Source organism: Lonchura striata, chromosome 5 (assembly GCF_050655825.1).
Source record: "Lonchura striata isolate lonStrDom1 chromosome 5, ASM5065582v1, whole genome shotgun sequence".
NCBI lineage: Eukaryota > Metazoa > Chordata > Aves > Passeriformes > Estrildidae > Lonchura > Lonchura striata.
This window is the reverse complement of record NC_140707.1, coordinates 63893675-63915587: the sequence shown is the minus strand read 5'-3', so window position 1 is coordinate 63915587 and position 21913 is coordinate 63893675. Positions and strand designations below refer to the sequence as shown.

The following is a 21913-nucleotide window of genomic DNA, read 5'->3' as shown; positions in this document are numbered from 1 at the left end:
AAACTACTTGGATAAATAGCACTGAATTCCTCAACCTCAAATGATGGTTCTTTTGGGTGCTGGTATATAATTTGCCCTGGTGTGTCCTATCTACTGGAAGCTTGAGAGAATTGGGAGAATGTGATCCCAAAGCCTCATTGGGTAGTGCTGGGAGGCATCAGGAGACTTGTGGAGAGGTGAAAGAAGGAAGTGAATACCTGAGAAGACCCAGAGAAGAGATGAAAAATGTCACAGTTGGGAAGTGTCCAAGCTGGTCAGTTCAAAAGGGTTTTTTAAAACCTGATTTCTGGAGGATAAAGCCCCTGGTAGCAAGGAGAAATGGTGCCCAGGAGGTGTGAACATTCACTTCACGGTAACCTTAAAAACTTCATACTGCTTTAAAAAAATGTAGTTAACTTTTCCTCTGTAACATGCCCCTGAACAGCCTAATGAGTGTTTCTGCTCCATTGCACGATCGAAATCCATGTTTCCTGCATTGATGAGTAATTCTTGAAATCCCCTGCATGAGCTGCCATCTCTATTATTGTGGCTACACAAAAGCTATTTTGTGTTTCGAGGATATCAGCATGGTGGTGTGGCCACATCCTCTTCTAAGTCATGCAGGAAGCAGCAATTACTCTCATGGGTTTCAGTCTATAGCACAGGAAAGCATGATTTTGCTAGAGCCACATTTCAGCTCACTCACCTCTATCCCACTCCCAAAACATCCTTCCTTCCTGGTGCTCCTGCCTGTTTCGTCCCCAGTACTGGCTTTTGACCAAGCAGGAGGCAGGTGATGGAGCATCAAGTGAAACCTTCCTGGGAGATGCTGGACTTGCAGCCTGTGTGCCCTAATTCCTGTTGGGAAGGAAGCTCTGCCATCCCACTCACTGCAGGTGTGCCTTTCATCTGGGACGTTCCATGCATTGCCAGGCTTCATTCCCATTGGATTGGGGTTTCCAGGTTTTCTTCTATTAAAGTTCATATTAGCTATGCTAAAGGCAGGATTTGAAAATGGATGTTGGCAAATCGTTGCAACATCCTTGGTGAAGGATGTAATTGCCCATACATTTCCTGCTTTACAGCAATTAGCAGGTGAGGAATGTGTCACCTAGGCATGTCACTGAAGCCAGCTCTGTCCACCTGGAAAATCCCACCTACCAAACCACTTTGCTCGAGTGAGTCTCTCAAAATCAGCACATCAGTAAATCCTGTGGTCTTTAGTCCAGTGCTGTCATTTTTTAGTGGATTTTAGAGAGAGGATCCAGGCTCAAAGGGAAGGAATTGCTGGCATTGTCTCCTTAACCCTTCATTTCCAGGTCAGCAGTTCCCAAAGTTTCTGATCAGGCTCTAAGAAAACATTTCTGCTGGTTTTTTCTCCCCATCACACTTGAGTCTGTGAGCTCTCTGGAGGTTTTGGCTTCCCTGCAGAAAGGGCAGGGGTTCCTCAGGTGCCCCTGGGAACTCAGCACACTGCAGGTGGCTCCTGCAGGAGCAGAGGAGGGAGTAATGCCTCAGTACCCCCTCTGCTATGCTGTGGTTTGTGTCCTTTAATCTTTTGCACTGCAAATTGCAATCCTTCTGTCAAATGATAGAAGTGCCAGGTGGGATGGATGGGTAGGGAGCCAGGAGTGTGTGTGAGTGGAGTCTGGGCTCAGCCTGTGTCCAGTGTGGTGGCTGTTGGGTGCTGATGTGCTGGGGACACAGATGATAGCAAACAGGGAAAGCTGGTTATGCCACAGCAGCTGTGCTTAGGAACCAGCTTTCCTAACTGTTCTGTAAAATTGTCTAGTTTTTTTAATCTTGGCTATCTGCTCTGCCTCCAAGGAGGGGCAGGCATCAGCATCAGAAGAGGTTGCATGATAAAGGAAGTCAAGCCACACTGACCTCAGAAAATTTTTATTTACTTAGGCTTTAGAAGTACTATTTATCATATCAAACTAACACTGTTATCAGAAGACATTTGTGCAACCTCCTGAAGCTACCTGGCTATGTGTAATATGCCACCTATAAATAAATGCCATTTTAAATGTCGACTCATGCAGGAAGATAAATAAATTAGTCTCCTGGGCTCATTAGAGATGAAAGCTGAGGTTTTATAGCAGGATGAAGAGAATTACACAATGCACTTCCATATGGCCTATAAAATGTGTATGAAAACCATTTTCTCCTACCCATGCTAATTATGATATATAAATAGATATTGTTTCCCTTTGGACACTTACTTAGCTGGATTTTTTTTTAAAAGATCAGTGCAATCACTTGTATGGTGCATTTCTGTAGGCCTTAAACAGATCTCTAAATCAAAATACATATTTTTATAGCAATAAAATGACCTTTCACTAATTGGGAAAGAAAATGTTACCCAATAGGTGACAGTTGTCATGAATGCTCAGCACAGTCAGAAGTCATTTTGGCATTTGCCTTTAAACTGTATCTGAGACGAGTGTTTAAATAATAATTTTTTAACTCATGTGTCTATATGAGCTTTGTGTGAGTGTGCTTAAGGAAGGACAGGGTGATTTGTGCTGCCTGTGGCCAGGCTGCAGACTAAAAGCACTATTTTTCACTTGGAGCACAATTTTGCCACAGGACCTGTTGGCAGAAGACTCCTCTGTGTACCACTGGCCACTGCTAGTGAGTGGCCCACTGTGCTCAGTGATGTCCTACAGGGGCATCAGCCATGCTTTTCCAGCCTGTCTATAGTCCACAAGACCCCATACTTGGAACCAGTGGGTAATATTCACCAGAGCAGGCTGGGAGAAATGGCCCTTTGAAGAATGACATAGCTGTGGCAATACAGTAAACTGTAACTTTTCTAGCATATTTGAATACTGTTTATTATAAACATTGTAAATTAGTATCTCTAACTGAGAAAAAATAAAATTGGATGCAAAAATACACTGGTGGTATATTACTATACATATAAACACATTATATAGTTTGCACAGTCATCAGGCATCTTCCTTCCAGAGACTGATGCAAAAGTTGACATAGAGGAGAAGGGAAAGGTCTCCAAATATACACAGTGCTGTTTTGGCAGGTGATTAAGTTCCCAAAAAAATTGTGCTGTAAGAAACAAAACACAGTTTCACAAGAGACCCATTTGTATTTTCACATCATATCTACCTCACAGCACAGGGGGAAAGAGCGAGCAAGAGAACGGTGACAACAAACAGGGTGCTCAGTGTGTACTGATGACATTTGAGATCATATCCACACCCCATTCAAAGCCTGTGCTGTTAATGGGGTCTGGAAGTCCTCTCCTTGGTAAGGAGGACTTCAGTGATATCCGAAGTGTTTTACCAGTTGCTGCCTTAGCCCACACAATCCATTGCAATAGGCAGCTTGCAATAGTCCCTCTGTGCAGATGCACTGGATGGGGTCACTGACCGGAGCCCAGGTGCTCCCACCTCACAGAGGTGGAGGATGCACACGCTCTCCAGGGCCAGTTCTCCATTGGAAACCCCCAGGCTCTGGGCAGTGCTGCTGCCCAGGGTCAGAGCCTGCAGCTGCTCAGAGGGGGCTGGCAGGAGCCCTGCCACAGCTGAGCTGCAGCTCTTCCTCATCAGGAACCTCTTGCCTCTCCCACCAGCCTAACAAAGCTGCCCTGCCTGGCTCAGAGGAAGGCAGATGGATTGCAAGCATTCTCACATGGGACTTTTCCAATGTTGGTTTCAGTTTTTGTTTCCCTTCAATTCCTTAGAAGATAAAAAGCTACATAGGTGGTGCCTGCTTGGTCTGTGATGTCGCCTTTTTGGCACCCTGAGAGGTAGATGGATTTCAGAGCACCAGGGCAGTGTGCAGGCAGAGAATGTGGTGGCACCAAGGAGACCAGAGGGAATCCATGACTGGTGGGAAGAGCAGCCTCGGTCTTTGTGGGCACTGCACCTCCCATGTGTGCAGCCTGTGCCCAGCCCCACATGGAGGATGATGATTCCCACAGAGATGCTGAGCACCAGACTGGGACAAAGCACTTTCCATAGGAAAAGGTGGCAGTGTGTGCCATGCATTGCTCCAGGAGATGGTCTCCATCCCCAGCTCACCCCACAGTCCAGCACAGGGCAGTCCCAAGGCATGCCTTGGTCTAGGACACGTTTATGTTGGAGAAGAGTGGGGCCCTGGGCTGTGTGGATGCTGTGCTGTCTGCCAAGTAGCCCAGGATGCTCTTGAGTTCACTTCGTGACAAATTGGCTTTGATGTGCAGGAATGCTTCCAGGTGCCTTTTGCTGTGGAAGAGAAATGGGCAGGTGTTATTTCCTCCCACACACCTTCACATGTCAGGGCCACTGCACCAGGATGTAGCTCCCACCCTGTGGCATGAGCTGACATCCCCTGTGGGTGCCAGCTCAGCATCTGGCAGTCCTACACAAGACCCTTGTGGATGTTTGGGGTAGGGAAGGGAATCTCCAAGGTAAAGGAGAAAATCAGGGCAGAATTTGGAATATATCAATAGGCTTTTACTCATATCTTCCTTTGCTTTCTGATAGAATTGGGATTGCCACAGCCTGGAAGGAAGCCCCCATCAAGGTTTACAGGCTCACCTATATTCATATTTGACTGCTTTATGGCTCAATTAAAATTCCTTATGAGTATTAGCAGATCTGTTTCAGCATCTCTTACCGGATATCTGGATATGTTGTGGCGAGTGTTGCAACTTCAATTTTAATAGCACCTAAATCCTGAAGTCGGATTATTTCAGCCAGTTTGGGGAGTGCTGAATTCAGCCATGTGGCCTGAGATCCCTGTGAGAAGAAAAAGTGGTTAGCAGGACATCATAGGGGTCAAACCACCCTCCACCCCAGGAGCTGCCTCCTGAAGCTGTTTCTTGGCAAGTGGAAAGGACACATCAGTGATTTTAGGTGCCTCGTTGTTTTCAGTGCTGTTTCTGCTTGAGGCAGCCTTGGAAAAACTCAATTAGTTTTTTGATGGTTTTTAATCCTCTCACACAAGTGGTGTGTGGTTTGCCATAAGACTGAGACATCCACCTCAGCACATTCTATCTGCTCATTTCCTTTTCCTTGGGTTTCTGCACTGCCTGGTGTGTGTACCAAGGTCTGATGGGCCAGGTAAGTCACTGCCACAGGCTGCTCTGCCCCAGCTCCAAACACAACACTGCCTTTTGCATCTCCAGGTATCACCAAAATTGGGTAGAAGCCCCAACTAAAGATTTTTCCTGACCACTGGAATTTCCAGGGTGCAGCTGCCTGATCTCCTACCTACTCTATGTGAAACTCAGACTTGTTCTTTCTCCAGTTAAACATGCATGGGGTGATGGAGGACAGGTTTTGGCTTAGTTGTTAGCTTTTTTTGCAGGCAAAATTATAGGCATGGAAGGAGGGAGATGATCTCAGGACAGAGAGGAGTGTTCCAGCTGTGGCTCTCGTGGAGAAATTCCTTGCATACCACAGAACCCACACTGTCTGCTTTAGCCCCTGGCTGACCTAAAAGCTGCAGCATGGAGGAAATCAAGGGTGAGAGGAAACCTGTTATCTTGCTCGTGTGGCAACAGAGGAATTTATTCTGTACGCTACCCTTTAAGAAGATTTTTGAAAGACCTGGTCGGGATATTCTCTTTGGTCTGAACTGCACGCCCCCTCGGGATGTGGCCAGTGAAATGCCTGCAGCTCCATACGAGATCTGATCGGGAGAAGCCTTTGTCGGTCAATCCCGAGGCTTGGCAGCGAGCTATCGGGTGACAGAAACCCAGCCTCCAAGGAAACTGTACTGAAACCGGAAAAGAGTATCTAAGTCTTTTGACCCTATTAATATAAACCTGCAAAAGGGAACTGCCTATGGGACAAAGGAGGATGAAATAATGTCTCTCCATGCAGGGAGGGGCAGGCTGCTGACAGGGCAGCTTTTTTGCCTACAGGCACTTTAAGAGACCTCTTTCTGCCTAAGGTCCTGCCTTGCAGGAAATTAAACTGAGTTGAAAAGGTTAACAAAAGTTCCCAGAATTATTTTCCTGTTTTTCAGTGTGTCTGTGCCCTGTGATGTGTTCGTGACAAGCACTCACGTACATTGCTGGTGCAGAAGGCTTCCAGGTCAGCAGCATTCTTGGAGATATGTTGGGCCAGAGTTTGCTGCTGTGCTGGAGTTTTCAGGCTGACCTTCCTTTTCAGCAGCCTCACAATGTACTCTTTAACCAAACGGGCATGGATCTTCTCAACAATAGCCTGTTGGGAAGAAGAGGAGGGACTCACCATCCATCCCTCTTTTGCTTGGGGACATAACAAAGCATGTGTGTGGATGGAGGACAAAACCATCCTGGCTGTGAGACATGCCCCACCAATGCCAGCAGGAACAGCCCTGGTTGCCAGCCTCCCAAGACTGGTTACAGCACATCCTAGATGCTGAGAAATTCTTTGTGCTCTAGTAAAAATGGGGATTTCCAAATGTTGTTTCCTTCTGGGAAGAGTTTAAAGAGCAGAAAAAATTTCCATGTGCTAGAGGAGTAACAGTATTCCAGAGAAACAGGAATTCATGCTGCTCTTCCTGTTCTTCTCTCTAACACATAAAACATCATAATTTGTCTCAGCTACTAAAAAGACAAAGACAGGAAATCAAATATTGTCTGATGTGATGATATTTCATATATAGTCCAGCACCAGTGAGGATGTGGTTCTGGCTCAGTTCTCTGGGATTTGTCCCATTTGCATCCACCTCCTCCAGTCCTTAAGGCAATCAAAGGAGCAATGAAACTGCACCATGCAGCTGCATCTGTGTTTCAAGACTGCTAAACCGAATCTGTAATTAAAACCACGTGTTGGGTGGTCTCTAAAGCACTTTCTCTTCATCAGCGGTGGTTTGTTCTGCAAACAGTGCAGCAGAGCTGCAAGAGTCTGTTTCTGTCACAGGAGGTTAAGATTTATGTGCCTAATCTGGGTAAACTGCATGCTGGTGGAAACCCTGCCTGAGAGGCTTCCTGATGCCAGGCCAGCTCACCAGAGGTCAAGGCAGCTCAAGCCATAGAGGATCAGAGCTGAAAATGCAGCCCCAGCCCCCCAGAATCCCTCCAATATTTCTCTCAGACTTACATGGTAAAACGGGTCCTTTAAGGTCTGGAAGTCTGAAATATGTTTGCTGGTGGTTTTAATGATCTCATTCATAATTTCACTGCTGGAGTCCCACTTATGCTCTGTAAACTTCTTGTACATTGGCTGAAAAAATGGAAAACCTGCTAAGTTACCTGAAACAAATTCTATGCACATGTATATTTGTCATTTCTACATGCAGAGTCTCTCATGTAGTGAGAGCATGGTGTGTAGTCTGTGTAGGGGTGTGTGATGATGCTTTACAGGGACAGGGGAACAAGGGGCTGTGTCACCTTCTTGGTTCCTCATGGTGAAGAAGACCAAGGGCTTGAAAGGTTCATATTGGAGGTGTTTTTATTATTTCTGCTTTTTTTTTCCCCCTCACCATCTTGTCTGATTAAAGAATTATGGAACCATCAGGGGAAAAAAAGGAATCTTTATGAAATGTTTTCAATCATAATTTTTCTCAGCCACAGTCAATAAATAGGAAAATGAAAAAAAAAAAATTGCACCCCTGTTCTCTTGTGCCTTCCAAAAGGCTCTACAGAGAAAGCAGGAGAGATTGTGGCTGAACATTCCTGCCTCCTACGCTTCCTTTTCCTCCACCAAAATTGCTTAACTTGAAAAGATTGTGTTATATATATATAAACAAACAAAAGGAAAAAAAATAGAAGCCAAAAGTACAGAAATGCCCTTCAGGTCACCTTTATGGGGAAGCCAAAAGCTGCATAATTGCAGTTTATGCCATTAGTGATGGCTTCCTGCAGTGTAGAGAACAAACAACTACAGGTCAAGACTCTCCTACTGCAGCCGTTGTCTCGGATGCCATCAGCAAGTTTTATGTTCACCTGCACATTTGTGCCTATGTCACTGCACCCATTTTGCCTGCAGGCTTGAGGACCAGCTCAAGGAGAGCTTTGTGGGCGTTTCAGCAGCAGTGTGGGTTAGTGCTGATCCGATCCTATCCCTTCTGAATGTGGCTGATTTGAATCAGAGATTTGAGCAACAGATAGCACGGCAGGAGACCCTGCCCTGCCCTGGTATCAGCTGAGCCATGAGGCAGGATGACGTGGGGCACAGATATGGTACCTTCAGCTGGGCAAAGAGCTGTTGAAGCAGCACATCAAAGCCACTGTTTTCAATATCAGCAAGAGTGCTGAGGATATCAGCTTTACTGTCGTCCTTTTCTGGCACGTATTCCTCTGTGTATTCTCTGCAAGAAAATACCAGCCAGGTCAGAACAATCTTCCTCAGGAGAGAGAGAGAAAAAAAAATTCAGAGATGTCCAAACCTCCTGCAGGCAGATTTTTCTACCTCTTCTCACTCTGGAGTACCTCCCCTCTAAACATTACCTGCAGAGGAAGGAGCAAAACCTTTTCTTTTGGATTCTTACCTAAAATTCCAGCAGTTGTTAATATTTGCAATCAGTATAGGCTTGTAGTATCTGTGCTTCTTGCTTTTCTCCTTGAAGTCTTCAAAGGCATCCCTGTAGCTGGAGGGGAGATGGGGAGAGGAGAGGTGGGTGAGTGGCTGCCCAGGTGCTGTGCCAGCCCTGCTGCCCACAGCCCCTCCCCAGCTCACCTCCTCAGGAAGGCTGGCAGCTCCTTCAGCAGCCGACGGGACAGCTCCTCACCCACAGCCTTGCTGATGTCCTCAGCTCGCTTCTGGCTGCTATAAATACTCTAACAAAACAAGCAAGATCAATTTTAAATGTTGCCTGCTCCAAAAAGGCCAGGTTTGCTGGGTAAAAGAAGCTGCACCCAGCTCTCCTGCATCCCCCTGCTGCAACGGACCACACAGAGCAGCTATAGTTAGCTGAGAGTTCAAAAAGAGCATGAAAAAAAAATCTAGTAAACAGTTGAGAAAGTGGGGAATTTGACAATTGGTTTAGTTTCTTTTTTTTTTCTTTTTTTTTTTCTTTTTTTGAATGTTGTTCGATTGCATTTAAATAAACAATTTAATCACAACAACATCAACATATGAGAGGTTTATTTTTTTAAAAATAAACTCAACTGCGGCCAGAGGAGAGAAAGAGGCAGTTCTGCCTGTGGCACTTTCCCTGGGAGGAAGAAACAGACACCTAATTTCTCAGTTAACTGAGCCTGTCTCTCTGCTGCTGGGGATGCATAAGAAATTGCACAGGAGAATGAAGGCAGTTTTTCTTTTTGTTTTGCTTATAGAGGCACTTGCCTCTATCCCATGGTACACCAGGCCCAAGACAGACCATGGTTTTGAGTTTCCCTGTACCACTCACTTCTGCTACCACTCTACAGAAGTGACTTGGCCTTCTCCTCTTCTGCATTGACCATAGTTGGTCTCAAATCCTAAATAGGTAAAGGATGCAATTGTTTATTTTTAATATAGCTCTGTATTACCTGGATAACAAATATTCCTAGAAGTTCACTCTGAAAATGCCCATTTAGCTTCTCTGGTTCCTTGTCTTCTTTCCATCTTTGGATTTCTTTATCTAAACATCTGCTCAGTGAATTTTTGACAGTAACCTTTAGGGAAGGAAGAACAATGGCATTTACTACAACATGGATGCAACAGCGCCTACCTTATGCAGGTTTTACTCACCCGCCCACCTTTTGCCTGGCTCAGCACATTTTCCTCAGCCCTGGCTGGGATATGAAGGCTCCTTGTTAGGACATGCTTGACCCATGACTTCACAACAGCAAGGACAACCCTCTCATGATACCCACCTACACAATACTGAGTATTTTCAGGTAGAAGTGAAGATCCCATGACACCTCCACATCAGTTGGATCAGGAGGGCAGGGAGGGGAGCAGTGGGTAGGAAGGTTGCAGCAGCTACATGTACCAAAGCCCAAATTCCCCCAGCCACGCACTCTGTGTGTGTCACACTCAGAGCTACCTGCTTTTGCAATCCTTTTTCATGAGCTCTTCTGACGCCACACAAGTGCAGGAGAGGGAAACAAAGTGCTCTCAGGCTTTCTCTGCTCTGATCCCTCTGTGCTGCAGTGAGGCTTTGGAAAATGATCTGTGCAGTATTGCTGATCCCCCAGTGCCCTGTTCATGTGCTTTGCAGACCTCACACCACCTCTCCCATATGCAAACCATCACGGACTGCATCTAAACTTGGAACTCATCTTCTCATTTTCCAGGAATTCCAGCCCCAAATGCCAAAAGCACTAAGCTATGGGAGTACTGGAAAAGTGGCTTTTTTCCATTAAGGGAAGGGTGATACAAAAACCAGAGCAACTTTTATTTTCTGCAGACCAGTCAATTCTCCATCAAACAAGCAGATTTGTCAAGACCAGATCTTGATGCTTGGTGCTCACCCAAGGTCTGGCACCTCTGCAGAGATCAGGAGTAATCCAAGATCCTTCAGAGATTCCTGTGAGAGGGACCATAAATCCCTCTGGAGATTTATCAGGCAATTAGAAAGTTGCCCATAAAGATTAGTTGTTGGATTTTCCCCCTCTTGCTGCCACATGATTTACAAGAACAGAGCAGTTATTTTCTCATGGCTCCCGGTGCTAAGCAGAAGTTTGCTCTGCAAGTCCCACCTAGCAGAAAGGTGACCTGTTCCCCAAAAACAAACAAGAGCTTTTTGCTTTTCCCTGGAAGGGTGTGTAGGGTGTGTGGTTCACTGGTGAAGAAGTGTGTGTGCAGGACAAGTCACAGCTTCTCTGAGGAGTCATATGGGAGCAGCGAAGGGAAGAAGAGGAGTGTCTGAACCTTTCTTACCTCTTCACTGTCAAGGTATTTATTTTCAAGCTCTTTGCTCAGACTTGAAGGCAGAAGGCTTCCAAGCTTAATTTTATCCAACTCCATGGCTAAAGCATGATCTTTTCTCATGTCTCTGGAATGAAAAAAGCCAAACAATTGTATTTTCCAAGGGTAGTGTAATTCAAGACAGTTGTTGATGCAAATCACTAACACTTTTTGAGGATATCAGTGAAAAAACAGATGGAAATGTACATTGTCCTTAGTCCAGGCAGGACTTGGAGAAGCTGAGTATGTGCCAGGGGTGAGACCTGTGAGGGTGGGACCACAAGCAACCCTGTGAATGAAGTCATGGTCTGTCCTGTGTACCAGCCACTGTGCTCTGGTGGGGATGGGGACCTGAAGCAAGAGGGGGAATCTAGCCTCTGGACATGACCTCTCTCCATCCATATAGAGAGGCAAGCAGATGAAAAGCTGGTGTTTGATGGCTGGGAGGTGGTCCCTCAGCAGACACCCAGATGTGGCCTCTGGCAACACTCCGAAAGCAGATGCTACCCTGGCCAAAACTGTCCCCAGAGCTGGGCTGAGCCCTGCTCCTCACAATTGCTCACTTCCAAACACAAGCTGGTTCAAATCTGAATATCCCGATCTAGAGCACAACACTGGCTGTGGAAAACTTCGGGGATCAACAATGAATCACTGCACTCATCAGTGAAACACAAAAAGGAAGAAGTGGAGCTGAACGACTTTGGAACAGAAGAAACATTGCTGGTGTCTTTACTGGTTTCCACCTAAGAACTGAAAGCCCTCAATTCTCCACCCAGTACTATTAGCCACAACAAGCAATATTTTCAGTTCAACAACATACAGAATTTATGGGGACCCTTGGCTGATGGTGTCCTCTCACAGGGGTGCACCCCTAACTCTCCTAAAGGTGAGGAAAACATAGACTGTGGGTAACATTTAAACAACATCCTCCATCCCCAGGATAATTGTATCTCAGGTTGTTCTATTTATTGTCTGCCCTCTGGTACAAAGGGCTGAAATTTCCAAATTTTCTAAGAATTATTATAGGTCTGCAACTGGAATAGATATCAAGGCAATGAACCTGACCAATTTATCCCACAAATGAAGTCCTAAACCTTTGTGTGTCTGTTGCTCAGAAGCCAGAATGGTGAAATAACCCTTCATTTACAGACTAGCAGCCTTGAGTCCCTTCTGGCTGTTCTGGCCAGGACTGTAAATCAGCACATCATCAGTAACACCAGTAACTTAGCCAGGTGGTGGACTGCACCGCAGTAATACTAACTCATAAATCAAGCAAATGCCTGGGTTTGCAGCCAATGAGCCTGTTTTGATTTCCAGGGGTAAACATGTATAAAATCCCACTTACTTTGGATAAAAGTTGTGCACCCATGAGAGAAGAAGGTAAATATCCTTGTCTTCCAGATGAGACTCAGCATTTTTCTTTGCCTGGGTGGCAAAATAATTGTGGTAGAGCTCTGCATATGTGCTGAACACATTAAACTCAGGAGGATAAAGCTTGTTAATATACTTGGCAACCACTGTCAAATCTTCTTTCATTGTCTTTCCCATATGCAGGAGGTTCTGGCCAACTGGAGAGAGGTTCTCAGTTCTAGGAGTACGGCTTGTGTCTTTCATTCGAGCCTCCACCGACTCCTTTACTGTAGCCATCCAAAGCTCTTTCCATTTTCTAGGTCTAAATTGCATATTTTGGTCAGGTGGGTTCTCTGACATGTAGTTCTGATCTTCCTTCTCCTGTTCTTTCAGAGCTTCCACTGCCTGCTGTAGCAGATCTGGGTTTGTTTTTGCAAGCAGCACAGAATCCTTCAAGGTGCTGAAGACTTTGTGCTTCAGAATTTCATAGACAGACTCGATGTCTTTCTGACTGGTGTTCAGTCCCTCCTCGCTTTTGCTAGACAGGCTTTTCTCCAGGACAAACAGATGTTGAATGGCATCACAAAGCTTTTGCTCTCCAAGGAGATCCATGACTTGTTTGACTGGTGAAAACAGAACAGCCTTTCTTTAACCAAGAGTAAATATTTAGACTTCTGTTTTGTAAAAAATGATGGCTCTGGAATATTCTTTAAAAAATGCTTATATTTCCAAAATGCTAGCTCTTGGGCTTCTACACCATATAGAAAGTATGTTTAATTCAAGATCAGATTATTTCTAGCTTGCCTTTAACTGGGGCAATGGAAACTTGAATAGCCATCACCAGTGTGTTGCATATGGACAGCTATTCACAAGCCACCTATAATTGTTTCCAAAATTTAGCCTTGTGCAGTTAGTTAGTTATTGCTCATCCCCCTTCCCATTAATATGACCTCAAGTCAGAAGCATGGCATTAGAAATAAGGTAGACAGAAAGATGTAACTAAAGATTTGCTGAAGGAAATACCACATGGGTTTTCCAGAAATAGATTTGGCACAACCTGACCTGTGAAATTGTTTGGGAGGACACATTTAGCAAGCAAGACGAATACAATTGAACTATCTTATCTGAACTACAGCCAGTTACTTGAAACAGGGAAACCTAGGAAGTTATTAGTTAAAACGGCAAAGCTATATCCCAAAGTAAGATCTGTTAAGTGTGTAATGTTTGCATGGAGGACTCTGGGTGGAGAAAGCTCACATTATTCATGAAACTCATCTTACTTCATTTGTCCTTAAAGATTACGGCACAAAAGCTGGGAGTGCCCTTTTGGCATCTGCTGATTGCACAAAGTTCAGAGACATTATCAAAACCGAGGGCTTGGTGTATTTTACAGGAACAATGGGATAACTTGAACAGTAAATGGGCTGAAATTTAATGGCACAAAACACAAGATACAAATGCAATAGAACAAAAGTTACTTAGCAACAAATAGGATTTTCTGCTGCAAGCTAGATGTGAATCAGCTTGAGATGGAGGAGGAAGAGAGATGCCTAGAGAATTAGTAAAGCCTTACAGGGAGGTGGTAGTGAACATGTCAGTTATGACCCCAGGATGTATTCAGTGAGAAATATCCAGCTGAGATGGCAAAATAGAAATATATTGTACCACACATTGGTGGTGTCTCATCTGGAATGTTTTCTGCAATTCTGGTTGCTTAAAAAAAAAAAGACATTGGGGATGGGGCAATGAAGCAGTAAGAACAAAAGTACAAAAGGCCTGTTTTCAGCAGCAAATTCAAGGCCAAGAAGGAAAACCACCAGTTAGGGAAAGCATTTGACACATGGAGAAAGAAATGCCAATTGTCTGGAAATGAAATAATTTGTACTAAAACAACGAGACTTTGTAGGAGGAGATGGAGGAACAGAGCTGAGAGTTACACCTTGGTTTCTCATCCACCCACAGTTCTCTGTCACCCCATGGGAAGTAGAAATAAGTTTTGTTTTGGACAGAAAGCCTGCAAATGGACAGCTCCTCAAGGACTGTGCCCTTGGTACTAAAAGACTAGGACTTGATGTTATGTTTCCCTCAGCCCAATTTTCCCCAGGCTTCTTGGAAAAGTCACTTCAATCTATCAGTATCTTTTCTTCCCTAGGGGACAATTCCTCCCTCATACAGCCCCTCTAGAGGTTAATATGGCCCATGAAGTGGTGCAAGGAGGATGGAGGAGCACTTACCACTGGGTGGCTTGGTCTTTTTAACTATTTTAAATGCACTTTTCAGCATTCCCTTTATTCCTTTACTCCCCTTCTCAGGGCTGTCCCCGGCAGAGATGCAACTCTCATTGCTTGTGATGGAAGAGGCACGTGAAGCTCTGCAGGCTGCCTCTGGCCTTTCTCTCATCTTCTCCTGGTCCCTGGACCAGATCTCATCTGCAGAAGGCTCAGGACAGACAGGGACTTGCTCAGCTACTGATGGTGAAGTGTTTTCAAATGGTCTGTTTGCATCAATGCATCCCTGTGATCCACTGCGTATTCCAAAAGGACCACTTTGGAAAAAAGGTAACATTTTCATCATTTTCCTTCTAGCCTGTAAATTTCAGAGGAAAAAAAAAGGATCAGATTACAACAGTTAGGAAAAAAAATACCACAGAGAAGGTAGCAAGTGTGGCAAGGCGTATGTGTGGGCAACATGGAGAATGTTACACATTTGGTGTGAGCACAGGAGAATTCCTGAGAAAACCATCCCAGCTAATGCAGAGAAGGGAAGCAGCTCTCTGGTCTAAATGAGAGAAAAATCAAAAAGCCATTTTGAGGGTGATTCAGATGTCCTGATTTGAGACCTTGAGCTTGTCAGGCTCTCCCATGGGATGCTGTGTGACTGGACATGAGCATGGATGGGCACATGAGTGATGTGGGTGGGATAAGTGTCCTGTGTCTTCAAAGTAATCACAAAACTCTCATACTCGTACATAGCATTGGGATCGATTACCCCCTTACTCAGGGCCTTTTCTTCCTGATCTGTGCTCAAGGTAAGTGGGAACAAGGCACAATGATCAGGGTAGTTTAGCCTTGTTTAAACAGACATTATCCTGCCAGAGTTCTGCATTACCACCAACACTTACACCACAAATAATTAACAACAGAAATTTGTTATTATTACAACTTCTTCTCAGAATTCATATTTAGAATTATGTTCCTCTATAATTCAATAGATAGCAAAATATTTATTCACATAATTATAACCATTTGTACAATGATTATAATTGTGCAATTATTGTAAATAAATAAAGTCACTCATAGTTTCCAATCCTTATTCTAATTATGCTTTATTTAAAATGACTTTCCAGGCGACTGAAGCACATCTGTATGAAGAACTCTCAGGCAAGTTTTGGTTTACTTGTACTGAGTAATAGCAGAAAAATTAGACTTCAAACAAATGAAGAATTTGGCTTTAGTTATACAGCCAGAATGTGGTGATCTTCAAATACCTTTGTTAAGTTTATAATGTTGATATGTGTCGTGCTGATACAAAATTTGATACTTATTTCTGGGAAAACTGGTTGGAAGACTGGCTTTTCATTCTAATTATGTTTCCTCCTGCTGGCTTCTGGCAGCTTGGAGAGCTTTGAAGTGTCAAGTTAATGGTAGCAGCTGAGTTATACAGAGCAGTGATAGCCTGGCTTTGCTGAAGCTTCCTTTCTCCCTGCTTTGGATGCCAGGCCATGTTCAGGATTAGTAATGCTATTTCCTTCTCAACACAACAAATATGAAAATTCATTTGGGAAGGAGTGTTCCTTGCATGAGCAAGCACCAGAGCCCAGCTGACAGGAGTTACAGAATAGTCTGAGATGGAAAGGAGCCAGAAGAATCACCAATTCCAACTCTGAAGTAAACGGCCCAGACAGGGACTGAAGCCACAACCAAAGGCATTATTAGCACCACACTCTTAACTAAGTGAGCTAATCCCAGGTTAGCCAGCAGCTGTGCCATGGCAGAATCTCTGCACCTACATCTCCCTAGCACATGTACTGAGGAGGGAAGGAAACTCCCTGCAGTTCACTCCAGCTATGCTAGTCAGGATACCCCACTAGAATCCGAAAAGCAGTGGAAAAGAGCTCCCTTTTGTTACATTTCCTCTGCAAAAATACCAAGAAAAAGAACCAACCAACCCAAAAAAATCATGGCAACAGGCATGCTCTGTCCTATTTTTTGTAGGGCTCTTTTCATAACCTGCATTTCCCAACAACACTGTGTTTAGATTAATTCTGACAAATCCCTTCCTTCCTGTTTGTTCAAGCACAGACTCAGACTCATCTGAGTCCTCTCTCTTTTTCCTGTAATTTCCAACAAAGCATTATTTGGTTTCTTTTTGTTTGTTTTCTAACTAAAGAAAGTTAGAAATCTCTCCCCTTCCAAAAGGCTAAGGTCTTTAATTTTGATGAATGATGATCACAAAGGTGGACTTTGAAGTTTCAGTTCTTCCTCAATGCCAAGATAAATGCAATAGATCTTTGAAAAGCATTGAAGTGACACTACACATATAAAAGTCCATAAGGGAATGATTAGTCTGGTTAAAAGCTGAGTTTTTAATATCCATCAGAACTTTGTCATGGTAGTGGTCAAAAAAAGCCAGCCTCAAGCACCTAGGTAAGGTTGTCGATGCAAAAGCTGCCATGCTTTCACATTTGGCCAGCCTGAACTCTTGCCCAGTGATTATCATATGCCACTGCTGGTTGGCTTGTGTTTGTACCTGCAGCAAAAACCCAGTAAACCCCATTCCCACTTCTGCCTTGAAATGCAGCCGCAGTCTTAATGCCAAATGGTACCAAACACTCCCTGTTCATCTCTTCTCATTATTGTTAGATAACCAAAATCTTACTGTAAGAAATGCTTTTCAGAAACTTACAGAAAAGAAAAATGCCAACACTTTCTACAAGAAATACTCAGTTAAAAGGAGGTGGTCCTGATTACAACTGGGGGACACAGGAAGGAGATGCTGTGCTAGCACTGCACCTCCTGCCTCTGTCAGCATGTGCTCCTGCTCAACGCAGAAGACAGAACATGCCAGGAGCTTGGCTTTGGCTTGGAGGCTGCAAGCTGCTCCTCTGTGTCTGTGCTCTTCTCACAAATCAAAGCCTGCTAAAACTCCAGCAGGCTTCCATTTTTTTTTTTTTTTTCAGGAGAAATGCTAAATCATTTCCCAGAACCCAAAGTCAAGTCTTGGGAAATGTAATGATTTGAGGTCAAGAGTTGACATTGTTCCCAACTCAGTATTATTACTAATTTAATGTTCTTTGTAATACTCATTATTGTTATGTGGCAACATGGTTTGTGCCAAGGGAGCCTTTAGCTCCAATTATTCTGGACACAGCATATTCAGCTTCTGATTTTGAACCAGAAGAGCAGCACAGATCACAGAGCACCCTCTGCCACAGTCCAGACGCCCTGCAGCACTGGGACTGTGGTGCTGTGACTGCTGGTGTAGCTGTAGTGGGATATAGCAAGCTCTCTGCTGAGCACAGCACCTACCTCTGAGTTAGAGCTTTTCTGGGGTGGCCAGCAAGGGCAAGGGAAACACTGGGAGCAGAATCAAGACACAGAAGGACCGAGCCCAGACTCTGGGCACAGTGGCTTCCCATTTTCTCCTTTTCTTCATCAAAGAAGTTGGCTTTCATGCAGAATGCTCTCATTGGTCAGGGGTAGCTCATGGTGTGCCAGAGAGCACTCAGGGGAAGAGATTTGTTAATTATTCCTATTCTCAATTTTTTTGCTGAACTTTTTCTTGGCTTCTTTTTTCTGAGTTGCTGCCATTATTAATAAGCATTTGTTTGGATTTTTTGTCCTCTCCAGCCTCCTGATATCCTAGGTCATGAGGATTTATATCTCATTTTAGTGTATATCTCCCACTCTCCCACAGCCTCTCAGAAATCCAGAGTTATCTAGCAAAGTTCTCTATCTGCCCACACAAGGGAATTGCAATGGGCCAAGCCATGTTTGAAGCAGTAGAGCAATGCAGGCAGTTTGAGTTTAGTGTACCTCAGACCGTGTGCTAACACCTAAACAAACTGCTAATTCATCAAAGCAAAGAGTCCACAGAGATGCCAGACCCAATCTCTACACGCTGGGAGACCTCCTATGAGGTGAGGCTTTTTTCCTACCATTTTTGCTATCTGGGTTAAGTACTGAATGGAGACACCATGAATCTGAGGGCTCCCACTTGGCTTGCGTGGGAAATCACAGCCCACAGAAGAGCTGGGCCACCCAGAGCCTCACCTTGAGGCTTTACTTTGCTGCTCACATCCATAGTCCTATCTGCAGACCTCTGTGAGACACCCACCACCCAATATGTGCTCCTGCAGCATCCTGATGGTGGTCAAATTCTGCTCCTAATGAGGAGCTGAGGGAGAACAAAATTTGTCTCCAGTAAAATAGCCAAGGCAGGAGCAGAACCTCCCCAGAGGACTCAATCCATGTGCCTCAGCATCATCAGGCATCCCTATAGGACAGGGAGTGATTAGGAACCCAAGAGACTCAGGGGAATGGCAGTGACAGAGCAGGCAGAAGACCTCAGGATATCTCACCTGGCATGAGAGAGATGCTTTAAGCAAGCATAAAACCATATGTAGATACAGCTGTGCAGTCATTTCCAAATGAGAATCTGATTTCCCTAAATTACTGACACCTGAAAACTATCTAGTAAATCATCATTTCCTATTGTTAGTGAGAATCTTTCAAACAGAGAAGGAGAAAATTATATATATATATATTGGGAAAAAACAGTGAGAATGGACTGTAATACCCTCATTTTTTTCTTCTTGCTTCAAATCTGAGCAGCATAATCTTGAACTGTTGCTGCTGAAAGAGCAACCAGCTGCTGCTGTCTAGAGTTTTGTTTTCATAATACAGTTCCAAAGCCAAATCCTTCTTTAAGGCCTGGAGTTTGCAAAGTTCTCTGCTACAGCTAACAGCAACTGAGAAGATAAACAAAGTCCCTGGGAGCTTCTCTCGGCACTTTCAAATTCTTTGGCTTTCCCAGCATCTTTTCATAGAGAAGGTGAATGAAGCAAACCCAAACCTGAGCTCTCTGCTCCCTTGTGATTTGCTTTATCAGAGCTGGAAAGCCTCAAGGTCCCTTGGTAGGGGCAAGCAGCTGACACTTTGGAGAGTGAGTGTTTCTTCAGGTTTTCTGCTCTGAACTTGGGTGTCAAAGCGAGGCACCGTGGCTTCTAGATCAGCCATATGCTCCAGTCACAGAAAGTCTCTTCCTCACTTTGCAGCAACCTCAATAAGAAATTCTGCTTTGAACACACCAAGGATCCTAACCCCAGGGCTGAATTTTCAATTTGTGCTGAACAGCTGATGCAGTGGATATGGGGCTGCTGTACAAAGACAGAAGGGAATTTCTAGAGGATTTTTTTCAGTGCTCTGGGAAAAGGCAAATCCTAAGAGCTGTGGGACATCCCTGGCTAGGAAAAAGCAGTCACAAAAGGGCAAGCATGGCAATGCAGAAATGTGCCAGCTTGGCACAGTGACCCTGGCAGGGTGTAAGTCACAGGGGCTGTCCGGGGCCATACCGGGTCCAGGCTCTGAAATGGTGTTTGTTCTGCGAAGCCAAACATTGAAAAAACATTGAGTGAATCATAATCCAATTACTTTGCTGTGGTTTGGGAGAAAACCACTTCCTTTAAACAGAGACAAAGAGGAGAGGGCAGAAGTGCAATGGTGGACCAGAATCCAGTGCTAGATCTGGGTTTAGGATGCTCTGGTGCCCAAAACCTACATCTGGATTTTGGGAAAGGTGTTGGAAGGTGGAGGGGTAGGAAGGAGGTGAATGGTTTACAGTAGTCACTGCATAAGCCTGTGCCCTGAAATTTAGATGAAAAGCAGCACAAATCACACCCAGCTGTCACAATGGAATTACCAGGCATATATCTATCCTTGCAGTGCCCAGCCCTGGGATGTGCCTGGAGCTGCTATCCGGCCAGCGGTCCGATTTATTCCCCATTCTGATAATTTCAAGGTGGAGCTGAAACCTGTCCCCGTGCCCGGCAAGCCACCCTTCAGCACACGCCCCTCGTTCCCCCCTCTCGGACCCAGCAGAGAGCCCCCCAGCTCCCCAGCAAGCGAGCCCGGAGCGGGGCAGCGGCTCGGGAGAAGCGGGAGACGCCGGCCCGAGGGGAAGGGGCAGGAGCCGAGACTGACGGACTTACTGTGCGGCGGCTCCGGGCGGCGGGGCTGGACCGGCCAGCGGCACTGTCACTGTCACCGCACTGTCAAAGGCTCTGTGCCCGGGGCGGGGGCTGCCCGGCTATAAGGGGAGGAAAGCGGGGGCGGGACCCGGCTGCTGGGAAACTCCAATTGCACCTCCCCCCGAGAGCGGGGAACCGAGAAATCCCCTCCGGGGGGAAGGCAGCCGGCAGCGGAGTGCCGGTCCCAAGGGTCGGTCCCTGCGCAGGAGCTGAGCCCAGGCGCCCTGCCCCTGCCCCTGGGCTCACTGCCCCAGGGCTTGGCTCTGTGATGTGTCCCATTGCGAGTTTGGAAACGCGCCGTCAGGGAGAGAACAGGTGCCTCCACAAATGCCATGTTCTGCACCTGGGGTGATCACCTCGGAGTGTGCAAACAGCCTGGGAAATGAGGAAAGGGACCTGAGGCTCTTGGTCGACAGCAAGCCGGACATGAGCCAGCAGTGCGCTGGCAGCCAGGAGGGGCACCCGTGTCCTGGGGGGATCAGGCACAGCATCACCAGCCGGGCAAAAGAGTGGATTGTCCTGCTTTGCTCTGGACTGGGGTGGCCTCACCTCGAGTGCTGGGGGTGAAAGAAAGAAAGGCATAAAGCTATTAGAAATATAAGAAAGGCATAAAGCTGTTAGAGAGTGTCAGAAGGAGAGCAACAAAGATGGTGAAGGTCTAGAGGGGAAACCATACAAAGAGCAATTGAGGTCACTAGACTTGTTCATCCTGGAGGAGACAAGACTTAGGGAGACCTCATCACAGCCTACAGCCTCCTCACAAAGGGAAAGACATAAGGCAGGCACTGATCTCTTCCCAGTGGTCACCAGTGACAGGACCAAAGGGAATGGCCTGAAGCTGTGTCAGGAGAGGTTTAGGTTGGATATCAGGAAAAGGTTCTTCACCCAGAGGGTGGTTGGGCACTGAAACAGGCTCCCCAGGGAAGTGGTCATGCCATCAAGCCTGCCAGAGTTCAAGAAGCATTTGAACAATGCTCTCAGACACATGGTGTGGCTTTTAAGATTGTCCAGTGTAGAAATGGGTGTTGGACTTCATAATCCCTGTAGATCCTTTCCAATTCCATTATTCTTTCTGAGCAGGGCACTGCCACCAGCAGGCTTCTGGGGATGAGGTGCATACCTGAAAGCACAGCCACCTGTATCTGGGTCCTGCATCGTGCCTTCCCCAGAGCAGGGCTCACGGAACTCCCAGGAGATATGAAAACTCTCCAGCACCTTCAGAGTGGGGATTGACTCCCTGCCCAGAAACTGAAAAAGACAGGCTTCCTTCCTTACCCCAATGCCTCTGAAAATCTGTATTCCACTTGTGGTGGAAGACCTTCTTAAGCCTTTCAGTACTTGAAGCGGACCTATAAGAAAAATGGGGACAAAGGTTTTAGCAGGGCCTGTTGCCATAGGACAAAGGGTAATGGTTTGGAGCTGAAGAATGGTCGATTTAGATCTTAGGAAAGGAAGACATTTTATGATGAAGGTGGTAAAACACTGGAACAGGTTCCCAGACAGGTGAGAGTTTCTCCTTCACTGAATACATTCAAGGTCAAGTTGGACAGGACTCTGAGCA

The 21913-nt window shown here is 45.5% G+C and overlaps 1 protein-coding gene across 1 annotated transcript; it reads right to left on the bottom strand.

Moving 5' to 3' along the window:
* Positions 1–2870: 2870 nt before the first annotated feature.
* TNFAIP2 (TNF alpha induced protein 2) lies at positions 2871–20471 on the bottom strand. The gene is made up of 12 exons (XM_021528930.4): positions 20314–20471; positions 14339–14690; positions 12100–12727; positions 10728–10842; positions 9392–9517; positions 8598–8698; positions 8410–8508; positions 8106–8229; positions 7020–7142; positions 6003–6158; positions 4603–4724; positions 2871–4208 (listed from the first exon to the last, which is right to left on the bottom strand). Exons 2-12 carry the CDS (start codon positions 14676–14678, stop codon positions 4067–4069), a joined length of 2076 nt encoding a protein of 691 aa, XP_021384605.3. The 5' UTR covers positions 14679–14690; positions 20314–20471; the 3' UTR covers positions 2871–4066.
* Positions 20472–21913: the final 1442 nt, after the last annotated feature.

What these genes read in the sequence shown, in the direction of transcription:
- TNFAIP2 (XM_021528930.4), bottom strand. Translation starts at nt 14,678, where the DNA reads ATGATGAAAATGTTACCTTTTTTCCAAAGTGGTCCTTTTGGAATACGC. An exon ending in GTGCACAACTTTTATCCAAA is followed by an intron (nt 10,843 to 12,099) that starts GTAAGTGGGATT and finishes TTTTCATTCCAG; the next exon opens with AGACATGAGAAAAGATCATG. An exon ending in AACAACTGCTGGAATTTTAG is followed by an intron (nt 8,230 to 8,409) that starts GTAAGAATCCAA and finishes ATTTTCTTGCAG; the next exon opens with AGAATACACAGAGGAATACG.